At 43.0% G+C, this 11,644-nt stretch overlaps 1 protein-coding gene across 1 annotated transcript in view; it reads left to right on the forward strand.

The window, feature by feature from the left end:
* Nucleotides 1-11,210, forward strand: part of LOC143276428 (uncharacterized) — an 18,207-nt gene extending 6,997 nt beyond the window's left edge. Inside the window, exons 3-6 of the mRNA XM_076580918.1 lie at nucleotides 890-993; nucleotides 3,151-3,247; nucleotides 6,929-7,066; nucleotides 10,616-11,210. Coding sequence (XP_076437033.1) covers nucleotides 890-993; nucleotides 3,151-3,247; nucleotides 6,929-7,066; nucleotides 10,616-11,210 — 934 coding nt within the window. The remainder of the gene's footprint in view (nucleotides 1-889; nucleotides 994-3,150; nucleotides 3,248-6,928; nucleotides 7,067-10,615) is intronic.
* Nucleotides 11,211-11,644: the final 434 nt, after the last annotated feature.

Raw genomic sequence — 11,644 nt, forward strand, 5'->3', positions numbered from 1 at the left:
GGAAGATCAGAAAAATCTCCACCCTTTACCCACCAGGCGCCATTACCGAGTTTCGAACCCGGGACCCTGAGATGAAAGTCCAACGCTTCAACCACTCGGCTGTTGCGCCTGTCACCAACATTCCACATTGTGGGCCTGAGTTTGGGCAAAGCTCCTCTCTGCTCAGTGAAGTTGTCTGTCCGTTCCTTTCACAGTCTGCCTCATTTCCTTCCCCCGCCTCTGCTCTGTTCCCTGAATGAAGGTCTTGGAGAGCCCGAAAGCAGAGTATGGCTGCCTACATGGGGGGGTTTAAGAAAAACGGTCATACATGTAAAAGCCCACTTGTGTACATACGAGTGAACATGGGAGTTGCAGCCCACGGACGCAGAAGAGGAAGGAGAGCCCGTCAGATTTTTGTCATGTGGTATTTGTATTTGTATTTCTTTTTATCACAACAGATTTCTCTGTGTGAAATTCGGGCTGCTCTCCCCAGGGAGAGCGCGTCGCTACACTACAGCGCCACCCATTTTTTTTGTATTTTTTCCTGCATGCAGTTTTATTTGTTTTTCCTATCGAAGTGGATTTTTCTACAGAATTTTGCCAGGAACAACCCTTTTGTTGCCGTGGGTTCTTTTACATGTGCTAAGTGCATGCTGCACACGGGACCTCAGTTTATCGTCTCATCCGAATGACTAGCGTCCAGACCACCACTCAAGGTCTAGTGGAGGGGGAGAAGGTATCGGCGACTGAGCCGTGGTGATTCGAACCAGCGCGCTCAGATTCTCTCGCTTCCTAGGCGGACGCGTTACCTCTAGGCCATCACTCCACCTATATGGATTTGTCCGAACGCAGTGACGCCTCCTCGAGAAACTGAAACTGAAGCTGCTGTGGCCATGTTCTTGTTGTGAAGGTTCTACACCGACGCTGACCGGAGGGAGCAGTACGACATCCAGAAGAAACAGCGACTGCGCGCTCACTCCCCGGCGGTCTCCTTACCGGAAAGCACACCCACAGGTGGGGGGATGGACAGGCTGCTGCTTCTTTATTATTATTATTGTTATTATTATTATTATTATTGTTATTATTATTATTGTTCTTCTTCTTCTTATTGTTATTATTATCATTATTCTTGTTATTGTTATTATTGTTCTTTTTATTGTTATTCTTATTATTGTTGTTGTTCTTCTTCTTATTATTATTATTGTTATTATTATTATTGTTGTTGTTATTGTTGTTCTTCTTCTTATTATTATCATTATTATTGTTATTATTGTTGTTGTTGTTATTGTTGTTGTTATTGTTATTATTGTTGTTGTTATTCTTATTCTTCTTATTATTATTATGATTATTATTGTTATTATTATTGTTGTTGTTATTGTTATTATTGTTGTTTTTATTGTTGTTGTTATTCTTCTTCTTATTATTATTTTTATTATCATTATTATTGTTATTATTATTATTGTTATTATTGTTGTTGTTGTTGTTATTATTATTGTTATTATTATTACGAGCATTTATGCCAGATCTTGAAAATGAGCCATAGGCGTTTAGAAGTAGACACACACATGTAAATATCAAAAAGGAAAAATTGAACATAAGATACCAAACATTATTAAGAATTATTCATCCCCCCACCCCACCTGTCACACACACACCCACAATACATACAAGCTCATACGTACGCACACACACAAGTCATAGCACACAGTCATAATTAGTACACAATCAACAAGAGAGGCACGGCCTTCAAGACTCACTTGTGATAAATTAAGTCCCCTAGCATTAATTACAGAGTAATTTCCCTTTTTTACTCTCTGCACCAAAACGTTTGCAACATAAATAAAAATTCCATGCTTAGCAAAAGAAGTTCCTGTTTGAACAAAAATGATAATAATGACTCCTCTTGTTGTTGTTGTCAGAATAAGATGTCAAAGTGCCAAGTTTAGAGAATACAAAAAATATAAATATAACAGTAAATGCAGTTTGCATATAATTAGGCTTCTTTTTTTTATTTTTTTTGTGCCCATCCCAGAGGTGCAATATTGTTTTAAACAAGATGACTGGAAAGAACTGAATTTTTGACTCACTTGTGTAAACAAAATGAGTCTATGTTTTAACCCAGTGTTCGGTTGTGTGTGTGTGTCCGTGTGTCTGTGTGTCCGTGGTAAACTTTAACATTGACATTTTCTCTGCAAATACTTTTTCAGTTGACACCAAATTTGGCATAAAAATAGGAAAAATTCAGTTCTTGACTGATATTGAAATCGATCTTTTTTATCCAAAGCACATGCACAAAACACAGTGAAAAGGTGCGGCCATGTTGGTACTACGTTCGCTGACGTCAGAATATTACGGTTTTTCTGATTGGCTCTTCAATATAAGTCAACCAATAGCAAAACACGACACAAGTGTTTACGCACTGCTCAGCCAGTGGCTAGGCATTATGTCATTTTTCTCTACCACCAGTAAAGCGGTGGTCAGGGCTTAAAGGGTTAACCACGCCAAAAAAGCTGTGACAAAGATTACTCATCATGCCAAGGCAGGATACTACTGTAACGAAGTCAAAGAAAGCTTCTCGAGTGGTCGTTTGTTTCAGGTTGCTAACCGTTTACTATGCATACTAGCATGTTGGGTTATAATGCTGTCAGGCTTCTGTCTAGCAAATGTGGTGCAGTGTATATGAAATTGTCCGAACGCAGTGACGCCTCCTTGAGAAATTGAAATTGAATGTTATGGTGGAAGCTCAGAATTGACCATGCTGTTTTGTATTGTATGTATTGTATTGTATTGTATTACTCTTTTTTTGTCACAACAAATTTCTCTGTGTGAAATACGGGCTACTCTTCCCAGGGAGGATGCGTCGCCATACTGAGAGCGCCACAAATTTTTCTTTTCTCTTTTTTTTTCTGCTTTCAATTTTATTTGTTTTTGCTATCAAAGTGGATTTTTCTACAGAATTTTACCAGGGACAACCCATTTGTTGCCGTGGGTTCTTTTACGTGCTCTAAGTGCATGCTGCACATGTGACCTCGGTTCATCATCTCATCCGAATGACTAAGAAGAATTATCAAAATTTGTAACAGAACTGAAATGTATTGTATTACTCTTTTTTGTCACAACCGATTTCTCTGTTTAAAATTTGGATTTGTGAATTTGTAACAAATGTTGCAGAAAGCGAAGTGGACGAGGAATCCATCAAGAGTGACAATGACGACAGCGACGATTCCTGGACCACACAAGAAGACTTTCCCTCCGATGTCATCTTGAAGTGAGAACTTATATGTGTACCTGTGCGTGTTTGGCATGTAAGTGCATGTATCTTGTTGCACATTGGTTTGGCTGCCAAGAATTCTTGGGAAGTGTCTGATGAATTTTCGCTAAGCAAGGTATACATCATCAGACTTCCAGACTTATTATGTCCTTATGAAATAAGGAGAATTTCCTTGCAAGCATTTCAAAACACAGAATACGAGCATGAAGACGTACCAGCACATGTTCCCCACCCTCGCTTCTTCCCTCCCTGTTCGCTTGCTAGCACATATACACGCACACACATACTTGCAATTCCCCCCCCCCTTCCCCCTCTTCCACTCCCCTTCCACACACACACACACACACACACACACACATTCTTGTGCACAGTGCTGTTGCACCAAGGTACCAACCCGGTTAAAACACTGACCACTTTTTAAAGTCGGTGAACAATACGTGCATATTCACGGACACAAATGTGACCTTTCCAGGACATGCATATTCACGGACACAAATGTGACCTTTCCATTTTAGGAATGGGGCATTGTTACAGGGCTTCCCAAATAACTTTGTGTGTTCACATGACAAGATGTATAAGTAGAGCCAGAAAAAGGCTGGATGTTGTGCTGCTTTGACACGAACTATTAGCAGGCAAATTCTGCTTTGGCTTTTTGTGTTCACAGTGTCTCCCATTCAGCTGAAGTTGGACTGTGGTATAGAATATTTATTTCGATAACTACTGTCGCATGGTGTCTTAAATATAACTTGTGCATTGTTTAGAGTTTGGCGGAAAGATGAACGCTCACACTTGTACACACACACACACACACACACACACACACACACACACACACACACACACACACACACACACACACACACACACACACACACAAGCATGCACACAGAGCACACGAACGCTTTGCACCCACACAAGCACACAACATGTGCAGAAGAGCTAATGTGCGCATACAAACACCTCGCTATGCACATGTGCACACACATGATGCACACACCTCAAAGCTCAACATGGCATATCATCACAATAACTTTTTATTATTATTATTGTTATTGTTATTTTCTTATTGTTATTTAACTTTATCGGTCAGTAACAAAGTAAATTTGAGGCATACTTTTGGATACAGAAAAGAAAAAAAATTTTTAAATGAATAAAAGGAATATGCTGCACTGTGTCAACACAGTCTCCTTGTTAGGGAGAACAGCCTGAATTTCGCACAGAGAAATATGGTACCGGACTTCAGTTGAGGAAGGTTATGTTACCATGGATACAGAGCTTCAGTTGGGGAAGGTTATGTTACCATGGGTACCGGACTTTGGTTGGGGAAGGTTATGTTACCATGGGTACCGGACTTCAGTTGGGGAAGGTTATGTTACCATGGGTACTGGACTTCGGTTGGGGAAGGTTATGTTACCATGGGTACCGGACTTCAGTTGGGGAAGGTTATGTTACCATGGGTACTGGACTTCGGTTGGGGAAGGTTATGTTACCATAGGTACCAGACTTTGGTTGGGGAAGGTTATGTTACCATGGATACAGAGCTTCAGTTGGGGAAGGTTATGTTACCATGGGTACCGGACTTCGGTTGGGGAAGGTTATGTTACCATGGGTACCGGACTTCAGTTGGGGAAGGTTATGTTACCATGGGTACCGGACTTCGGTTGGGGAAGGTTATGTTACCATGGGTACCGGACTTCAGTTGGGGAAGGTTGTGTTACCGTGGGTACCAGACTTCGGTTGGGGAAGGTTATGTTACCATGGGTACTGGACTTCGGTTGGGGAAGGTTATGTTACCATGGGTACTGAGCTTCGGTTGGGGAAGGTTATGTTACCATGGGTACCGGACTTCGGTTGGGGAAGGTTATGTTACCATGGGTACCGGACTTCAGTTGGGGAAGGTTGTGTTACCGTGGGTACCAGACGTCGGTTGGGGAAGGTTATGTTACCATGGGTACTGGACTTCGGTTGGGGAAGGTTATGTTACCATGGGTACTGAACTTTGGTTGGGGAAGGTTATGTTACCATAATATGTTGTGACAAAATATAATACAATGCAGTGCAATACAACACAACACAGCACATACAATACAATACAACATAACACACAATACAATACAATACAATACAATATAATACAATACAACATAACATATACCATACAAATCAATACAATACAACATAACACATACAATGCAATACAATACAACACAACACACACAACACAACATAACAGTACACATACAGTTCAATACAGTGCAATACAACATAACACATACAGTACAATACAATACAACATAACACACAATACAATACAATACAATACAATACAACATAACATATACCATACAATACAATACAATACAATACAATACAATACATACAATGCAATACAATACAACACAACACACACAACACAACATAACAGTACACATACAGTTCAATACAGTGCAATACAACATAACACATACAGTACAATACAATACAACATAACACATACAATACAATACAATACAACATAACATATACCATACAATACAATACAATACAATACATACAGTGCAGTTCAATACAGTGCAATACAACATAACACATACAGTACAATACAATACAACATAACACATACAATTCAATACAATACAATACAATAGTGGAGTGTTGGCTTAGAGGTAACGCGTCCGCCTCAGAAGCGAGAGAATCTGAGCACACTGGTTCGAATCACACTGGCAGTCGCCAGTATTTTCTCCCCCTCCACTAGATCTTGAGTGGTGGTCTGGACGCTAGTCATTCGGATGAGACGATAAACCGAGGTCCCACGTTCAGCATGCATTTAGCGCACGTAAAAGAACCCGCGACAACAAAAGGGTTGTCCCTGGCAAAATTCTATGAAAAAATCCACTTTAATAGGAAAACAGATAAAATTGCATGCAGAAAAAAGATTTCAAAAAAAGAAAAAAAAAGGGTGGCACTGTCAGCATAACGACGCACTCTCCCTGGGGTGGGGGGGGGAGCAGCCCGAATTTCACACAGAGAAATCTGTTGCGATGAAAAAGAGTAATACAAACAGAATGCTTGGTGTTTTCAGCCCAGCTGATTCAGGTGGAGTCAGTCAGGCGTCAGACTTCTGGTCCAGCCGTTCACCAGAGACCAGGGTTCGAGGCCCCTGTTTCAGCATGGTGCTGCGTTCTTGTGAAAGACACTTTACTCCTGATTTTTCCTAACCCCACCCAGGTGTAAAATAATGGGTGCCGGACTTCGGTTGGGGAAGGTTATGTTACCATGGGTGCCGGATTTCGGTTGGGGAAGGTTATGTTACCATGGGTGCCGGACTTCAGTTTGGGAAGGTTATGTTACCATGGGTACCGGACTTGGGTTGGGGAAGGTAATGTTACCATGGGTACCGGACTTTGGTTGGGGAAGGTTATGTTACCATAGGTACCGGACTTTGGTTGGGGAAGGTTATGTTACCATGGGTACCGAACTTTGGTTGGGGAAGGTAGTGTTACCATGGGTACCGGACTTTAGTTGGGGAAGGTTATGTTACAACAGCAGAAAGGGAGCATTGGGCCCCACTTTGCCAAGCCCTAGACACAGTGGATATGAATTCACTGCCCCCCGCTGGCCGTCAAAGGCTGTGGGACCTTTAACCTTTAGCCTTTAACCTTAACCTTAACCTTTCAGCATGATGGGAGGCCGGGAGCGAGACATGGAGGGAGACCGCCCTTACGGCTGCCCAGTCCCAGGCTGCAAAAAGCGATACAAAAACGTCAACGGGATCAAGTACCACGCGCGTCACGGCCACAAGAACGAAGCGTCCAAGTGAGTGACCGGTGCCGTTTCAGTTTCGGTTTTGGTTTCAGTGGCTCAAGGAGGCAGTCACTGCATTTGGACAAATCCGTGTAGGCTGCACCACATCCAGCCAGACAGATGCCTGATCAGCAGGCTGAGCCTAGTGCTCTTGGTCTGGTCTTTTGTACTGTGTAGTTTGTTTGGGTTTTTTTTGACTCACTTGTGTAAACAAAGTGAGTCTATGTTTTAACCCGGTGTTCGGTTGTCTGTGTGTGTGTGTGTGTGTCCATGGTAAACTTGACATTGACATTTTCTCTGCAAATGCTTTGTCAGTTGACACCAAATTAGGCATAAAAATAGGAAAAATTCAGTTCTTTCCAGTCATCTTGTTTAAAACAATATTGCACCTCTGGGATGGGCACAAATAAATGATAAAAGAAGCCAAATTATATGCAAACTGCATTTACTGTTATATTTATATTTTTTGTATTCTCTAAACTTGGCACTTTGATCTGGTATTCTGACACAACAACAAGAGCAGTCATTATTATCATTTTTTGTTCAAACAGGAACTTCTTTTGCTAAGCATGGAAGTTTTATTTATTTTGCAAACGTTTTGGTGCAGAGGGTAAAAAAGGGAAATTACTCTGTAATTAATGCTAGGGGACTTAATTTGCCACAAGTGAGTCTTGAAGGCCTTGCCTCTCTTGTTAATCCTTGTTTTTCCCCATTTTTAGAATAATTACCCCCGAAAACACAGTATGGCTGCCTACATGGCGGTGTAAAAAAAATGGTCATACACGTAAAAGCCCACTCATGTGCATACAAGAGAATGTGGGAGTTGCAGCCCATGAACACAGAAGAAGAAGAATTAGAGAAGTCCCTGTGGGTTTGTTGTTTGATTTGTTTTGTTTCGTTTTGTTTTGTTTTTCGCAACTGCAAAAACAAAATCAAATTTCTAAAAACACAAAAGTTTGGGGGGGGTTCTATGTTTTGGGGAGACGCTCATTCGGTCTGGCTCCACGACTAAGCTATTGTTTTTGTCGAAAGGGGGCATAGTAGGCAGTGTCCTAAGTATGTGAAATCAGAACAGGCAGTTTCAGTTTCAGTAGCGTCACTGCGTTCGGACAAATCCATATACGCTACACCACATCTGCCAAGCAGGTGCCTGACCAGCAGCATAACCCAACGCACTTAGTCAGGCCTTGAGGAAAAACAAAACAAACAAAAAAAAGACAGGCACTACTGAACACCAAAATGACTCAGCAGCAGTGCAGGGTCTCCTCCAGTGTGTGGCCTCCTGGCGACCTAGCATCAGTAGTAGTTCCCTGTAGACTGCGGATGCTGGGACTATGACAGACTAACCCAGGTGTGTCTGTGTAAGGGGGACTGTGTAATGCCGCTGAAACGATGCAGATGTTGCAATGTTTTGCTGGTTTTTTGTGTGTTTTTTTTGTTGTTGTTGTTGTTGTTGTTTTTTTTGTCCTTTTGTGTGAAAAATGTGCTCGTATGGCCCACACCAGACACTTCATCTAGATTGGTATTCTGTGATGTGACTTAAATTGTACCCAGTTGGACCTTCCAGAATTTTTTTTTTATAGTGGGTTATTTGTTTGGGTTGCACAGGTTCATCAGTGTTCTTTACTGTTTTAACATTTACTGGTTTCAGTGAAAACATTTTGTTGCATAGTTTTTCAGCATGAAGCTGTTTTGAGGGCCCTGTGCAGCCAGTGGGACTCTGAAGTTGATTTCAGTGGGGTTTTGGGGGGAGTTTTTTGGTGATGATGATAATGATAATAATGGTATTAGTATTGGTAGTAGTAATACTAATAGGCCCAACACTCGGCTTATATCACAGATTGATATAAGTTTACGTTTGGCCCAACAGCAAAGTGAGAGCTGTATTATCAATGGTTTCTCCAGTCAGTGGGAAACCATTTACAGCTTAGTCTTTTGTGAAGGACTATGACTCTCATACTAGGAGGCAAAATTGCACTGGCTTTTAGTGCTGCAGCCTTGTGGGCTAGTTGGCCTTTGGGAACCATCCCAACGCCAACTGTCCTAAAACCCTCTTGGCTGAGAGAGTGGGGATGTACTTGGGCAAGACAGTCTCCACTCTAATCAAATTCTAGCCCATATAGTCGGAACAGCAGTTGCCTCCTCTGCTGTTCTGATGGTCATAGTCGGACACAACTGACTATCATATATATATATATATATATATATATATATATATATATATATATATATATATATATATATATAATAGTAGTAATAATAAGAATGATGCTAGTGCATTTAGATAGGGCTTTCAGACCTCTCAAAGCGTTTTGCAGAATCACTTCAGTCACTCATACATGTACGCGTGCACACACACACACACACACACACTCACACACACACACACTCACACACACACACACACACACACACACACACACACACACACACACACACACACACGCACACACAGATGCTTGGAAGAAATAGTTGGGTTTGTCGGTTGTTGTTGTTTTCTTTTGTTTTAGTTTTGTTGTTTTGTTTTTTTAATTCAAAAATGGATACATGTGCACATGCGCCTTATCAGTGACCAAATTAAACTTTTTCTAAAAGAAAGAAGGGTGGGGTGGGGAGGGTGCCTTATGCAGCTGTACACAGATTGCAGAATACTTTTATTATCTCAACAAGGGAAATTACAGTACGTGCATTTGACTCCCCCAACCACCACCACCCCCCACCCCCCTCCCCCTAGTGGAGTGATGGCCTAGAGCTAATGCATTAGCGTAGGAAGCGAGAGAATCAGAGCGCACTGGTTCAAATCACGGCACAGTCTCCAGTATTTTCTCCCCCTCCACTAGACCTTGAGTGGTGGTCTGGACACCAGTTATTCAGATGAGACGATAAACCGAGGTCCCGTGTGCAGCATGCACTTAGCGCATGTAAAAGAACCCACGGCAACAGAAGGGTTGTTCCTGGCAAAATTCTGTAGCAAAAAAAACAACAACAACTGCAGGCAAGTGGGGGGAAAAGGGTGGCGCTGACATTGTAGTGATGACTCGCTCTCCCTGGGGAGAGCAGACTGAATTTCACACAGAGAAATCAGTTGTGAAAAAAAAAAAAAAAGAGTAACGTCTTTGACTAAGACTATCAGAACAGTGGAGGAGGCAACTGCTGCCGCCCTGACTATCTGGGCTAGAATCTGATTACAGTGGAGAGTGTCTGGCCCAAGTTACGTCCCACTCTCCTCACCAAGAGGGTTTTTAGGACAGTCGGTGTTGGGATGGTTCCCAAAGGCCAACCAGCCCCCAAGGCTGCAGCACTAAGAGCCAATGCAATTTTTCCTCCTGGTTTGAGATTCATAGTCCTTCTACAAAAGGCTAAGCTGTAAATGATTTCCCATTTGCATTGGAGAAACCATTGATCATACAGCTCTCACTTTGCTGTTGGCCCAGCTGTAAATTTGGGTCAATCTGTGATACAAGCTCATGCATACTGGCAATACAAGACAATACACAGTAAAATACAATACAATACAACATACAATACAATACTATACAATACAGCCCCCTCTCCCAACAGGGTGAAGAAGTCCTACCGCTGTTTCTGCGGCAAGAGCTACCGCTCGGTGCAGGGCCTCCGCACCCACACCAGCCTCCAGCACCCCTCCTCCTCCTCCGCCACCACCACCGAGTTCACCACGCCCACCCCGCCCCCCATCGCCATGGTGACGACAGCGACGGGCGTGGTCATGTCGCCCCCGCCTCCTCCCAACGTCAGCGTGTCGTCGACTGGGCCCATGCCCGTGCCCACCATGCCCAACAACGCTGCCACCACCACCACCTCCATCGCCGCTGCCACCACCAGCTCCACCACGACGCTTCTGAACTCCAAAGACTCCTCCTCCATCTCCCCCTTGCTGGGCGAACATCTCTCCGCCCTCCATCATGGAGGGGGTCCGCTTCCCATCACCCCCCGCCTCGCCACCCTCACCCCCTCCCGCCTCCTCTCGCACAAGGTCGCCGCCGCTGCCCATGTCAAGGGCATGGTCAAGGGTCAAGGTCAGGCGACGGCCTTGACCCTGCCGCTGGGCACGCCGGTGCAGTTCATCGGTCAGCCGGCGTCGGTGGTTCCGGTTCCCGTGCCTGTGGCGGTGAAGAGTGTCGTCAAGCCGTGAACGTTTTGTGTGTGACGTCTGTCTTCCATTTTGTGGTTTTTCCTCCCCCCCCCCACCCCCCAACCCCCCACCCCACTCTCTCTCTCTCTCTCACTCTCTCTCTCTCTCACTCTCTCTTTCTCTCTGTTTTATGCGTGTGAAGATGTGTCTGCTTTTGGTTTTGTGTACCAGCATATATGCTGGTTGTAAATTTCCAATTATTTTGCAAGTTAGATATGAAAAATAAAAGCATGTTGCTTCTATCTTTTCTTTTTTTTCTTTTTTTTTTTTTAACCAAGCTATTCACTATTGAAATATCAAAACTCAGGCTTGAAAATTAAAAAGAAATAGAGAGAAGAAGAAAAGAAAAAAGAAAAAGAAAAGAAATCCTTACCTGGTCCAAAGTGCAATGCACGCAAAGATAATGCAGTTTGGTATGCTTTGTTTTCCAGCCG

This window comes from Babylonia areolata, chromosome 32 (genome assembly GCF_041734735.1).
Source record: "Babylonia areolata isolate BAREFJ2019XMU chromosome 32, ASM4173473v1, whole genome shotgun sequence".
Taxonomy (NCBI): Eukaryota; Metazoa; Mollusca; class Gastropoda; order Neogastropoda; family Buccinidae; genus Babylonia; species Babylonia areolata.